We start from the raw sequence: 15,434 nt of genomic DNA, 5'->3' as shown, positions 1-15,434 counted from the left end.
TTTTTTTTTTTTTTTTTTTTTTTTTTTTGAGACGGAGTCTCGCTCTGCCGCCCAGGTTGGAGTGCAGTGGCCGGATCTCAGCTCACTGCAAGCTCCGCCTCCTGGGTTTAGGCCATTCTCCTGCCTCAGCCTCCCGAGTAGCTGGGACTACAGGCGCCCGCCACCTCGCCCGGCTAGTTTTTTGTATTTTTTAGTAGAGACGGGTTTCACTGTGTTAGCCAGGATGGTCTCGATGTCCTGACCCCGTGATCCGCCCGTCTCGGCCTCCCAAAGTGCTGGGATTACAGGCTTGAGCCACCGCGCCCGGCCTTAAAAAAAAAAACCTTCTTAACATAACTAAGGCCACAGCCCTTTGGTGGTCCATGAAATTATTTTAGAAAGTTGAAACCAGTATTTTTAATAGAATGAAAAATTTAAGAAATATAAAAATGCCTTATACTTAGATATTATCTTTATATGGATACGTAAATATGTACAATATGTATGTGTGCATGCATGTGAACATACATATTGAGTTGAGAGGTAAAATATATTTACTTGGGTCATGGTCAAAAACATTTGAAAGTCACTGATTTGACAGCTCCCAATGTGAAAAGTGAATCTAATTTGGAGGCCTGCCTCGTCTATATTCTTAACTGCCCAGTGAGAAGCTCTAAGGTACAAGAGAACTAGCTTGCACTTTGAAATCAGACAGGCTCAAGTTCAAATGCAGTTTAAATATCACTAATTTTGAACCTTAGGCAATCATTTATGTTTCCCAATCCTCAGATTCCTGATCTGCAGATGGAGGTGATAATATTTATTTCAGAGTGTTGATGTAGTAAGTACCTGGTATTAAGCACTGCCTACTTTTCAGATCCCTCTCTTCTCTTGACTTTGGAGAGACCTACGGAGAGCAGCAGTCCAGGGACACACATGCAGCGGCCAGGGATAGTTTTCGTCGCCAGAAGCCACCAGCGCTGAGGCGGTCTAGTGTCCTACAGTGAACTTTAAATGACTTTCTCCCATGCACGTTGTTCTCCCATCTGTATGGAAGAGCTACCTCCCACAGCATGCTTAAGCTAAAATTATTGCTTGGTCAAGTCAATTAAATCATTTGAGAGAAACTACTACATGTAAGTCAGTTAAGAAAAAGAGTTGGGTGATACAGGCACGGCTAGACTCTGATCTTCTGTTTAGGGTGAATGTATTAGATTGCTGCTTTGGCCTGGTTAGAATATTCCACATTGTAAATATTACAGCTCCTGAGGATAGAAACGACCAGCCAAAAATCTGTTAGGTCACTGAGGGCGAATCTCCCACATTTCAGATGTGACAATAGGGTTTCTTGGAGGTACAGAATCCCCCAAAGTTAAATGGCCGAGGAGCCCATCCCAGTCCCTGAAAACTTCATTTCCCAACTCTTTGGTCATGAGGACTCCTCTTCAGAATAATTCTCCCGTTAAAACAAAAACAAAAACAAAACCTGCAAAAACTTCCTGGCTTCATTTAGGTGTGGAAACGGGAAGAGAGAGGAGAGCTAAAGTTAGTGATTCTCAGCATATATTTGTAAGAGATCTTTGTGTGAGTCATCACAGCTAGCTTTAAAATTGACACAAAGGACACAGGAAACTGGCAATCTATAAAAGAAAAATGTCATTCTTCATAAACATATGTTTCAAAGCTCAGACTCCCAAATAAAGCAATGCACATTTTAAAAAATTAAAATGCTATGTTTCATCTATGAAACTGGAAAACATTAAAAATTATAATATTCAACACTACCAAGTATGTAGCAATGTGGCAGAAACTTTAAAAAAGCTAATAAGCCCTGACCCAGAAATTCCGCTTCTATGAAATCAGAAATTCATGTGTAAAGCTATTTGTTGTAGTATTTTTTATAATAGTGAAATATTACAATAAATGGCAACATAAAAGGCTTTCTATATTATGATAATACTAAACAGTAAATAGCATTTTAGAAAAACATTTAATGATGGGGAAAAGGCTCCATAATAGGCCAAATTTTTTTTAAAAATCTTAAAACTGAATATATTCAATACGGTAAATTTAAAATTTTGCATGTCCAATATGTTCCTATTTATTTAAATATATAGGTGTGTATATATATGTCTATGTACATATGCATGTGTATATATATGTGTGTATGAGAAGTTCAGAAGAATGCTATATACAAAAATGTGCATAGTCATCTTTGGATGATGCAATGGAGAGAATATAAACTGTTCAAAATTTTCTTTTTTATATTTTGATGTTTTTATACTCTTGTACAATGAATACATTAATATTTGATAAATATATTATTTAAAAGGCAAACCTAAAATTTAAAATGGCCTCATATAACTTCATGTTAGAATTGCCCCTCAGATTTTAATGACTAAAACTTGCTATTTCTAGGATTTATTATTTTGATGAGAAACTTTACTATGATGGTCAGGCTATATGAAACATTGAGAAAATGCCATCAAAATTCCCTAACAGTGTCACTTGTTGTACGCATTATCTTTTGAGAAATCTATAGTCTGAAGCATATATTTCTGGCAATAGAATAACAAACCCTTCTTAATATAGTACTACCTAAAATGTTGGAATATTACACTTTAAATATATTTTTTAAATATCTATTTTATTTAGTGAGGAATAAGGGATTCTTAGAACCCAGAACACTGACGAAATACAAGTCTAGAAATGTCTGTATTGCTTTGCCTTCAAGGTATTTGCCATTTCCTGGCCGCCTAAAGACTAGGTTTTTAGAAGTACAAACATGAGGCCTGATGGGGGAAGAGAGTTCAGAGACCCTCTCTATCTGTAAGCTGAGACTCCTGAAGGGTTGACACTTTGAGTAAGCAAATAAGAAAAAAGAAAAACTACCTGGCAAAGGGAGATGGTAGGATGTGTCTATTTGAGTCTTGGTTTTTAGTGCTGCTGAAAGTTGAACAAGGGGAAGAAAGATGAATCTCCCTTAAGAATTTTAAGCACAGTCTCACTCATATGGGTTTGCAGTCTGAATTCACACTACCTGGGTAGCAAAAAAAAAGAAAAAGTCAAACATGTAGCTTAGAATGGCCCCAGCTGGTAGTACTCCCAGACCTTCGATAGGAGAGCAATTCTCTCTGGAGGAATGCACTTAAAACCCAGGCCTCAGTGGAGTCCCACGGGAAAAGTTCCAAGAAACATGTATTCAAAGTTTAAAAAGCTTTCATAGTTAAGAATCAATAAAACAACAAAACTAGACCCACAAGGATACTGCCACAAAATTTATCAACAATGAAATATAAAATAAATATACTTAACATGTTTAGAGGAATTAAAGAGGCATTAAAAGTATGATGAAATTAGAAACAATGAAAAGCAACCGAATAGATTTGAAAAAGAGTCACATAAGACTTGTAGAAATGAATAATATAACTAAAATTAGAAACTCAACAGATGAGCTTTAGAGCAGATTAGACAAAATTAAAGAGAAAATGAGAAGCTAGAAGATAGATATGAAGAAATGACAAGAATGAGGATCACAGATAGAAAACCATGAACAGTGAAAAGACATAGAAGATAAGATAGTATAAGATATGTCTAATTGAAATTCTAGAAGGCAGACTATAGGAAGATCGGGGTAGAGGCAAAATTGTTGGAAAGCACTTATCCTCAAAATCAAGAAACCTAATGAGTCACAAATAGGGGATACCTAAATGAGAAAATCACATGTGACATATCTTAAGGAAAATGCCAAATACTCAAAGCAAAAACCTTAAAAGTAGTCAATGAAAAAAGAGAAATTTCTTATAAAGGAGCAATGTTTACATGGATGGTAGTCTTTCAATGGCAAAATGGAATTGAGAGACAGTGGAATATTATTATCAAAGTGGGATGAGAAAATGATTTCCTACTCACTACTTTTGTCCTATATTTCAAGAACAAAAGTGAAATACAACTCTAAGTAGATAAAAATCAGGTGCATTTACTATTAACAGATTAAGAAACATTATGAATGTACATCAGGAGTAGAGGAAAAACCTGTAGATGAAAGGTTTGATATACAAGAAGGAATGAGGAGGGGAAAACCCAGTACATATGTGGATAAATCTAAAAACAGTGACGGTAAAATGACAATGTCTAATTTATGAGGCTTAAAAAATGAAAGTTAAACCTCAATAAAGCTGTTTACAAAACATCAAGGTAGGCAGGCGCGGTGGCTCACGCCTGTAATCTGAGCACTTCGGGAGGCCGAGGTGGGCGGATCACAAAGTCAGGAGATCCAGACCATCCTGGCTAACATGGTGAAGCCCTGTCTCTATTAAAAAATACAGAAAAATTAGCTGGACGTGGTGGCGGGCGCCTGTAGTCCCAGCTACTCGGGAGGCTAAGGCAGGAGAATGGCGTGAACCCGGGAGGGAGCTTGCAGTGATCAGAGATGGCGCCACTGCACCCCAGCCTGGGCGACAGAGCGAAACTCTGTCTCAAAAAACAAACAAACAAACAAAACACATCAAAGTAGAACTTAAATTCTGGACTTCAAATTATATACAATGGGTGAAGTGGTGACTGAGTAATTTTCTAAGGTACTTAGATTGTTTAGCTGGAGCATAAACATCTGAATTAACTTTACACTATGTTAAGTTAAATACACAGGTTAAAATTTTTCTTTCTTTCTTTCTTTCTTTTTTTTTTTTTTTGTTGAGATGGGGTCTCATTTTGTCGCCTAGGCTGGAGTGCAGTGGCACGATCTTGTCTCACCGCAACCTCTGAAGCCTGGGTTCAAGCAATTCTTCTGCCTCAGCCTCCTGAGTAGCTGGGATTACAGGTGCCTGCCACTGTGTCCAGCTAATTTTTGTATTTTTAGTAGAGACGGGGGTTTCACCATCTTGGCCACGCTGGTTTTGAACTCCCGACCTTGTGATCCACCTGCCTTGGCCTCCCAAAGTGCTGGGATTACAGGCGTGAGCCACCACGCCCAGCCACACAGGTTAAAATTTCTAAGGCAAGCATCAAGATAATAGAAATAGAGTGTATACATTCCAAACTATTAAAGGGAAAAACAGATTTAGAAAAAAATTCAAAAAAAGGCAAGAAAAAATTCTAAAAGAAACAGAAAGGCCAAAACAAATAGAAAGTATACAATAACATGATGAAAAAATCCAAATGTTACAGTAATCACAGTCAAAACAAACTAAACTTTCCAGTTAAAAGATATGAATGCTTGTGAAACTGAATTAAATAAAGTGCACGTATATTCTGGTTACTAGAGACTTATCTAAAACAAAAGAAGGTTGAAAATAAAAGAATGGAAAAACTAAACCTGTCAAATCCACACTGTGGATGTACTTGTGTTCCCAGTAGCCATACAGCAGCTTAAGATACGATCCCACTCTTTGCTAAAGTTAAGATACAAATTATCTACTTCTACCAAAAAAGAGGGGAGGGGGACAAATGAAAAGGAGGGAAGAGGAGAAGAAAAGAAGGACAAAGAGAGGAATAGAAAGGGAAGGTGGAAGGGAGACATATGGGGACTCCAGTTCTCCAGGATTCACAAAGTTTAGGTCATCTGTTGCCAGGGGAAACCAGAATAGCAAGGGAAATAGCCAAGGGCAATTTGAACTGTGTGTATCAAAATCCACTGGGCCCTTTGAGGTCTCTCAAAATGCCTTGTTCGCTCCCTGAATCACAAGCAGTAACTGATGGGTTTACTTTTAGGATAAGCAGAGGGAAACAAAATAAGGAAAATATCACCAAGCTATATCCCTAGATAAACACACTACTTTCACAGTCAGTTAAGAATTTTAATGCCTAAACATTTTTAAAGAAAGACAGATAATTAGTTGCCAAATCTATCAAGTAATACATCTTTTTATTTAATATAAGGACCATCTTACCTACTTTGAAGTTTGTATATTAATTTTACTAATTAATAAATTCTGTGTCTTAAGCAAAGTTGGGGCAACACATGTATACTTATACAATTATTTATGGCTTGGTACTTTACAAGAAATACTTCATTTTATGAAGAATATTTATAATTTTATTTTAATCCTGATTTTCCAAAGAACATTAATCACAGTTTGAATCGCTAAAACCATTTACAGCTTTTCAGAAACACACAAACTGAATAAAGCAAAGCACACCTAAATTACTAAGTAGTCCGGCCCTCCAACTCTCCAGCTTTAAGCATCTTTATTTAGATCGTGCCCTTCATTAGAACCAGGCCAACTTGCTGTCAGATTACAGTGCCAAGTCTAAGACGAAGTTAAATACCATGGACAGCTGCTTTCTAGGCCAATGACAGCCTAGCACCATAACAGATCAAGGGCCCCCGGCAGCCAGGCCAGGAGCATAGCAAAATGAGCCGAATGACCTGAAACTTAACTGCTTCACATCCTGCACGATTCAAACTTATTCCTAACCAACTATAGAGATGTTTTAAGAAGAGAGCCCCAAGCATCTATAAATAAAAATACCCCGAAAACAAAAGTCTCTGCTCAGCATGGATATTGCTAAGTCCCAACCAATGGGCTACTCACTTTAAGCAAAATTCTAAATAATAAAATTTCAGGACAAAATAAAGACATTTTGAAGTTTCCTTGGAGTTAATGTTTGGCCCATTTATATTCACTGTATGTGAACTAGAGCTTATGAATATTATAATACAGCAAATATTATATAACCCTAAGGGGAATAACGGCCTGCTTAACTCGAGGATTCACTGGAGCAAATTCAGTCTTCAAAGAATGTTTCATAACTCTTGAATCTAAAATAATTTATTCCAATTCATTTTTCATTTAAAAATGAAACATAAAAGGAAGGCATTAACATTTATTGAAAACAACCCACATTTTCCAAAGATCACACTAGATGCTTAACATTCATTTCTTCATTTAATAATTTTACCAATCTTACGAAGTAGGCATCATTATTCTCATTTTCCAGTTAGGAAACTGAGGCTCAGAGGGTTAAAATGACTTCTCTGAAATCACTGGGCTTATTACACAACCAGGCTAAAAACTCTTTCCTTTTTGAGTAAAAGCCCCAGAGTCTCTTCACTATGTCATGATACTATACAACTTTTTAAAAAGGGTAGTAGCATCACTAAAAGAAATAACAATAATAAAAATAAGAACCACACACAAGGTAGAGAAATTAAATGAGATGAGAAACTGTTGCTTTAACTATGAAAAAAAATAGCAGTTCACATTTTTCCATGCTTCACAGTTACCCTATGATGTACATCATCAACAATGGAACCAAATTAAGATTTTCTATTTGTCCATGAAGCAAGTAGTTTCAAAGATATTCACTGCCTAGAGCCCAGCAGAGTTGACTTTTTAGCAAGAACCATTTGACGATTTGTATAAGAATATCTAAAATGTGTTTCCTCTACCTTCCCAAACTCCCATGCCCCATAATTTTGCAAATAGGACAATGAAGTGGCTCTGCATGAAAACATGCTTAGTGTTTTGCTTCCTAAATTCTTGTACAGCACATTTCTCTCTATGAAGACTCCATCGAAGGCCGCATTTGACTTAAAGTCTTTTTTTCCTAAATGTTTTGGTGATGTCAGAAGCATTAATTTCTGTAAGAAAGGTAAGCTACACAGTCAGAATTCAACTCTGCAGCCCAGGGGACTAGATGACCACACTCAAAGATTCATCCCAAAAGATTTTAATTACATTAAAATCACATTCGGAGATGACACCTTATGTTCATTGCTTGGGGAGCAAATCTCCCTGAGTTTCTGAAATCAGGCATATGATAAAGGCTGTAATTACTGAAAAAAAATTCCAGCAATAATTCAAAAGTGAAATTGGCAAGGTGAAATTTCCTAAAGGAAATCACACATCCTTATGCACGTTCCACTTAAAAACGTGTGACTGTGCTCTGGCAATTTTTTGAGAAGTACAAAATAAGACATAGCTTTGTTTAGAAAAAAATCTCTACTTCCATTAGTTATCGAATGTCAAAAGAAACATTAATGACTAAATGGAATAAGTTAAAGCTATTTGGTGCTAAATGGAAAACAATACAATCAACACATTTTGGGGCAAAATCAGAAACATAAATAGTTATGAATATAACCTGCTTCTTTTTAAATTAAGTAAATGTAGAACTTCCGAATTTTAGAACACACAATATTAAGTATAGCACAAAATTATGGATATAAATAACAAGTGTTAAGGGATGACCACCTGAATTTCTGACTTTAAAATAATCATAAAAACGATATAATAGTCACCTAATTGAGTAGGTAAAGATCCTTCCAGGGCTACTTTAATGAATGGTTTATAATGGACTAAATCTAGTTTATAAACCTGTATTGGGAAAGCTATTTCTAAAACGCATGAAACCATCTTCCACTCCACTAAACCATCTCCCACCCCACTAAAATCAGAATACAAAATCCTCCCGCAATCCTACATACACCATTGGATTGCTCTGCAGGTTCATTTTTCATAAATGTTGCCAATCTAACGTTCAGCCAAGTCTCTAAGTTAATGAAGTTCCACTAGGGTGTAAGAAAACAAGAAAGTACTGAGTTCTCAGAAAGACTTTTTGCCATTGATCTGCCCAAGAAATGTATAAGATATTGAATCATTTCCTTGTCCCTAAAAAATATGCATTTCCTTGACAATCGTTCAGTACTTTAATTGGAATAAACACAAGACTATCAATGTAAACCACCCAAACAGACTCGAGGAGAGCACTTGAGGGATCATCTTTTTGGCTGCTAAGTTAGAGTAGGGGAGAACTTCCAATGATGGTCCTATCTTATGCCCTGAAGGAGATGTACTCAGTTGTCACATCTGAATGCTTGTTTGCCACATATTTTGCTAAATGATTTTTTGGTTTTACTACAGTTTCTAACAAACAAGCATATGAGAGAAATGTTAGAAAAAAATATAGTACAAGTAGAAATATTACTAGTCTTTTTTCCTGCAGTTTGCTTCCATTTCATGGCTGCAATGAAAATGATGGTCATCAAACTTGGCTATAAAAGAATTATGTAAATTTAACTAAATTAATATCATTTTTCTTTTTGGACAAAATCTCTCACCCCCTGCTCAAACATCTGTTTTTTGCATACATGAGAATTTTCCCAGATGCTGGCACGAAAAGTCTATGTATGTATTTTGGCTTTCTGTTTAAAATCACATTCAGAGATGACATTCCACTGCTAGGATATAAATCAGAACTGAAATTACAATACCACACACAATTTTATTGATGCCGCTTGTCTACTACTTAAAAAACTTATGTGTTTGCAGGAATTACTTCTAAGCTCTTTACCAATATGTTTTCCACCCACCTAAGCGGTAGGATGGCCACTATTGTTATTAAAACTCCCTCAAATTCTACTCTAAAACTAGTGAAGTCATGTTTATTATGGTGTGCAAAATGGGTCATTGTGATGCAGGGGCAGATGGTGGGGCTGGCCAATGACTCTCTTTACAATGGATACTGATCAGTTCCTGGTCAAGTGATCTAAGGCATGATTGTGTCAATCAAGAAAAACAGCCATGACAACAATAATGACAAGCCCTGCTGGGCTAGGCTGCTGACTGGAAGGTACAGCTATGGTGATACAAACATTCTTCCTCAGACATCTCTAAAGAGATCGTTCTTTCTTGGTTTTTGTCATGTGTTCATTAAAAAAGAAAAGGCCTTGCAACTTTCTAGGCACATACACATTTTTCTGTGAAAATTAAATTGTTCACAAAATCATTATGCCCACTTTCAGAAAATAAGAGACAAATAACTGCTGAATCGACTCTGGGAGGCTTATGTAACCTATATTTACAAGTGTTTTACTCTGAAGCAAGTAGCTGGGCAACTTAGTAAACATCTGCAAGAATACCCTAAAATTATTTTTTCCACTGCTATGTTAGTCTAGCTATCACAGAACTGCAGAATCAATCTGCTATCCATAAGAACCCCAAACATCATCACATCAAAAAAGTTGCAGATATCAAAAACATAATAATTCAGAACTGTAGTCAAGAAAAGCATTAAATAAAAACCACCACCACCAACCTTTGCTTGGGCTTCTGGTGCTGTCACCTTGACGACCTTATTGCGGTTTATCATTTGCTTCACCCATTTTTCTACTTGGACGTTGAATTTCATGAAAACCACATAGCAAAAATAAGCTGTTAAGAGAAGCAAGCTTTCCCACCACATGATGACATTATCCAGGAAAAATATGATCAGCATGATCAAGTCAACAATGTAGAAAGACACATCTCGAAAGAGCGGCCACCATGTCAGGTTTAAGATTTCTCTAGAAAACAGAGCACACATGCCAATAACAAAGAGGATGTTGAATACTGCTGAACCTACAATTGTGCCTATGCCAACGTTGCTGTGAGCGATAAATACTCCTATGAGAGACGTGAAGAGTTCTGGGGCTGACCCCCCTGCAGCCATAAAGGTGGCTCCAGCCACATCATCAGAGATGCCCAGTTTTTCAGTGATGATAGTCAAAGAGGGAACAAAGAACTCATCACAGACAATGGCTAAGGCTATGAACATGTAGATCATTCCAATGACATGCAGAATGATTGCACCTTTTCTTCTCTCCTCAAGGGAAAAGATGTCTTTCGGGTAGTCTCCTTGGGCATGATCTGTACTATTCTCAGACTCACGTTCCTTAGGAAGAGGTGGCTGTGGAGTATAATCCTGAATCTTGTCATTTAAATCTAAGAGAGTTCTCTGACGGTAACCCTGTGCTACCCTAGGGCCACTTACAACACTGGCCTCTCCTGTGCTCTGTGTGTCTGTCTCAGAAAAGGCACTGATTGAAAATGAGACAGTGCTAATGGCTACCAGACCCATGAAAAGGCCTAAGATTCGAATTAACTTCAGTTTTTTCTTGACATTATAATGTCTTCTGCAGCCAGACAGTGACTCATCCAAACACCATTTCTCTAGGAAAGTGATGGTGGTGCTTTGGTGCAGATCCATCCTGGGTCTTCTGGTGGATATGGTGATCTTCCAACTTTAGACTCAACCAGATGGTTCTTTCATACTTTTCCTTACTTTATAGTTAACGATGCTTGTGGGGCACTTTCACAATCAGGGATTCTTATGCTTCACAGGAAACTTTCATCATTTATGCTTAAATAAAAATAAAAACGAGAATAAGTACATCATAAAATCATGTCTTTTTAATAAAAAGATAATTGCAGATATGATAAAGTTCTGTCCTGCAGCTGTGTGATCTTGGGTAAGTTACTTTACTTCTGTGCCTCAGTTTCTTCATTTAAAATGGGGACAGTTACAGTACCTATCACCCAGGATTGTTTTTAAGATGAGTAAAAACATATGTAGCACTTAGTATAGGATGTGCACTTATGAAGATGTATGTATAAACCCAAATAAATATTTTGATAAATCCAATGTTAGGTTTAGAGAATGCAGATGTAAGAATAAAAATTTTATAGGTGAAAAATCTATCAGATTATCTCATCTTAAATCATGTAACAACCTTCCAGTGCTATAAGAAGGTCCCACTTCTTTCAGAACTGTCTAGGTACTTGGCAACTAACAATTATTCATTGTTTCATTGTTTTATTTTGGTCCAATTACATAATTCTCAATTGTAGGCAAATTTTTCTGATTTATCATTTGGAAAGTGAGTGTTTCTTTAATTTAGTTTTATTTTTTCTGCACACACAGTGATATCAGATCTTATTTTTCATAAAAAGCCTCTCCTTTATCAGATGTGGGAAAGTAGTCCTTTACAAATTTAAGTTTACAAAAAAATATTCTGGTGATATGCACAAGCTGTCTTCCCTAAACTAGACATTGTTTTCAGCTAAAGCTTTTTTAAAAAAACAGCCTTTAGTCATATTTAAAATAGGCAGCTTAGTAAGTCAAACAACTCCCAATGCAGTGAAATAACAAGGTTATTTCGAGAGACCACATGTGTATTTCATAAACAATACGCAAGTTGTAGCAATACCTCTGTCCACAAAATCTGCCCAAAATAGCCCCAGCACTGACTTTAATAGGTTAGATATCCAAAGCAGAGTTTTCATTCTCTATCTCATGGAGGAGATGGGTAAAATAGCCAGACATGACAGCTGATATTCTGAAGAGTCCTCTTTTTAGTTTTTCTTTAAAAAGACCATTCTTTTCCATATCAACGATTTCATTTTGGAGGCAGTCGCTGAGATAATCTCAGGTGTAAAATAAGCTAATTAAACACACGCTACTTAAATACTGAGATTAGCTGGAGCTCAGGTTTTCAGAGCAAAGCAAGAGCACAAATCAATCCAGCTGAGTTGCTGCTACTCCTGAGATAACCCGAACCCATCACGGAGATTCCCAGCTGGCTGCGAACGTCAACGCTTAGCAGGAACGATTAAGCGATTCACAGCACTCGGGGGATTGTCTAAATGCCCGGCCCGGGCGACCATCAAGGGACAGATTCAACTCCCTGGGCGCAAAGTCACATCCAGCCGGATCATCGCTCCCCCTGCAAACCCACCGCTCGTCTCCCCGAGAGCTGCCTTCGTAGGAGAAGTTCGCCCCCAGCCGCGCCCCAACTTTGACTTGCGTGGTCCCAAACTTTCCCTGGTGGATTAATAGGAAAATAAATCTAAAGGACAGACGCCCCACCTGTGAGCTTAGAGCTGGGTTGCATTTGGTGAGGCGGTTGGCCCGCATCCCCCTGAGTCGTTTGTAGGTGACTGGGGAAGGGAAGCGCCCCTCTACGCGTCTCCCCCGACGGCAGGCCTTGCCCCGCGCTCCCCATCCCAAGCCAAAAGCAAGGGTAGGAGAAGCGGGGGCTCCAAATCCGTGCCCCGGAGCAGAGAGAGTTGGCTAACTCCTAGCGGGGCCTGGGGCGCCCACATCCACAGCAGAGCCACCTGTGAGCCTGTAGCGCAGCAACGGGATGCCCGCAACCGGGATCCGGGGACCACGACCACCGCGGCTACAGCAGCAGGCGGGGCGCAGCCGCCCGCACTTACCAGGATAAGATGGGAGGACGCGCACACGGCGGGGCCCCAGAGCGCGGCCCGTCGCTGCAGTCCGCCGCTCTCTCCGGCCCTCTGCCTACCCGCTCTGAGGCCCGGGCTCTGGCTCGCACTGGCCGCCGTTCTCGCCAGCTGGGGCTGGTCTCGGGAGGAGACTGAGCAGCTGTGAGCCCGGCGCTCCGAGTCTGGCGCTGCCCGGCCCCCGCCGGCCCCTCCCTCTGGGCTGTGCGCTGGGAGCGGGGCCGCAGCGCGCTCAGCTCCCGAGTCCTTTGCTCCACGCCTCCTGGGCGCAGAGGCGACGCTGGCAGCAGTCTCTTAGGAGATTTCTCCGCAGTGTGGACGGGGGTCAGGATTTGCAGGCGAGCAAGGGCAGAGAGGAGAAATCGTACAGGTCGGTGACGCGCCTAATTCACAAAGCCTGAAAGTGCTGTCAACTTTGGGGTCATCTTATGCTGGGCACCGCCTCTCCAATTATCTGCAAAAAGTGATAGCAGCCGCGCTTTTCTTTAGGAGGCGATGCGATGTGTAATGGTGGAAAAGACGTTCAGTGAAAAGGCACGGAGGCCTGCAGGACAGGCTGTTGGGGTTCAGGGTTTCTTGAGTGTTGGATTTGGATGCTTGGGACACTGCAGGGGCTTCAGGCTTGCAGGGTGATCTTTCATTTCATGGATGATGAAAGTGAGACCCAATACCCAGTGTCATTTTGAATCACTGATAGGCTTCGGCTTCTGGCCTCGGTATTTCCAGCCTAGTGCTCCTTCCTGTCCTGTCTGGAAAGCAAGATCCCCTTGACCACAAGAAATAGAATCAGGCTTGTTGGGGTTGAAAGATTAGAATCTGGGCCGAAGAATGGAAGACAATGGTAAGACAAACTGGTAGTGAAGGAACCCCTTTTACCCAACCCTGTGCCCACCAGCAAAGCTGCCAAGAGGTACCCACCTCGTGAAGCTCTGGAAACTTTTCGCACATTTTCCCCTCTCCTTACCCTCCAACCTTCTGTTCTCTCCCCCATCCAAGAGGGTTTCCTCATACCCTCCTTATGATGGGGGTAATGGGTATATCCTGAGAGCTCATGACCTCTAACTTAGAGTACAGCTCTGTAGTCAGACCTCTCTGCCTACTCATCGATAAGTCAAGGGAAGTCTTGGGAACTTAGAAATCTTTTTCTCCCCCCTCCCTCCCAATCAGAGCCAGGCATTCAAGACAACTTTTTTTTTTTTTTCTTCTTTCTCCTTTCGAGACTGGATCTTGCTATGTTGCCCAGGCTTGTCTTGAATTCCTGGGCTCTAGCCATCCTCCAGCCTCAGACTCCCAAGTGCTTGAAGACTATAGGTGCCTGACTGAATTTTTTTATCTTTAACTTTTAATTTAGAAAACTTCAAACATATACAAATGTAAGAAAGTAGCATAATGAATCTCCATGGGGCCAGCACCAGCTTGAACAATTATGAACTCACGGCCAGTCATATTTCATCTACACTCCTTTTTCTTGTGTCATCATTTTGAAGCAAATCCCAGAGCATCATATCATTTTATCTGTAAATATTTTCAGAAAGCAAGAAAACTATCAACTACCACTAGGGTTGTGTCAAGAAGACTCAGGGGACAATTCAAACGGGCAGTCACCAAAGATGAGCTAATTTGAGCATTAAAAAAAAAAAAAAAAAAGATAATCGCAATTGTTTAAAACACATCAAACATGATTATATCTATTAATTGATAATATTTTAAAAACAACTGAACACATTGATTGATGGTTGAGAGGGAACCAGTTCATAATTTTCAAAACTATTTTAGGAAAAAGAAAACCATTGTGCATTTATTTTGCCTTTTCTATACAAATTGGACCTCTGGGTAACCAATCAGGCTTTATTTTTACCCTGCCTTTGTCTAGTTTCCTAGTTTAACAATCCTAGTCTTCCCTGAGGCAATAGGTGCCTCTGGCTACATGGGCTGTGGAGGGGAATATCATGCACAAAGTTCTGCTTAAAAGAAAATATTTTAACATAATTTAAAAAATTATTTCTACAACCATGTCATACTGTTCCTACCAGGATCTTTTGTTGTTGTTGTTTGTTTTTGTTTTTAAATTTTTATTTCAATAGGTTTTAGGGTTCAAGTAGTTTTGGTTACATGAATAAGTTCTTTAGTGGTAAGCTCTGATATTTTAGTGCACCCATCACCTGGGCAGTGTACACTATACCCAATATGTAATCTTTTATCTCTCACTTCCTCCCAATCTTTCCCCCAAAGTTCCCGATATCATTCTAGTGCCTTTGTGTCCTCATAGTTTAGCTCCTACTTTTAAGTGAGAACATACGATACTTGGTTTTTCTTTCTTTCTTTTTTTTTTTTTTTTGAGACGGAGTCTTGCTCTGTTGCCCGGGCTGGAGTGCAGTGGCCGGATCTCAGCTCACTGCAAGCTCCGCCTCCCGGATTTACGCCATTCTCCTGCCTCAGCCTCCG

At 39.3% G+C, this 15,434-nt stretch overlaps 1 protein-coding gene across 4 annotated transcripts in view; it reads right to left on the bottom strand.

The window, feature by feature from the left end:
• Positions 1-13,125, bottom strand: part of SLC24A2 (solute carrier family 24 member 2) — a 276,630-nt gene extending 263,505 nt beyond the window's left edge. For 2 of the 4 annotated variants that reach the window (XM_023190029.3, XM_031934081.1), the window contains exons 1-2: positions 12,610-13,125; positions 10,021-11,103 (exon numbers count right to left, since the gene is read on the bottom strand). In XM_023190029.3, the coding sequence (XP_023045797.1) occupies positions 10,021-10,950 (930 nt within the window). In that variant the 5' untranslated portion in view covers positions 10,951-11,103; positions 12,610-13,125. The remainder of the gene's footprint in view (positions 1-10,020; positions 11,104-12,609) is intronic. The other 2 variants (XM_031934080.1, XM_031934082.1) reach the window with 1 other exon arrangement.
• Between the last annotated feature and the right edge of the window lie 2,309 nt (positions 13,126-15,434).

The sequence above is a fragment of the Piliocolobus tephrosceles genome, chromosome 14 (assembly GCF_002776525.5).
Source record: "Piliocolobus tephrosceles isolate RC106 chromosome 14, ASM277652v3, whole genome shotgun sequence".
Lineage (NCBI taxonomy): Eukaryota > Metazoa > Chordata > Mammalia > Primates > Cercopithecidae > Piliocolobus > Piliocolobus tephrosceles.
Note: the sequence above shows the minus strand (reverse complement) of the source record. Positions and strands in the feature narration are given on the sequence as shown.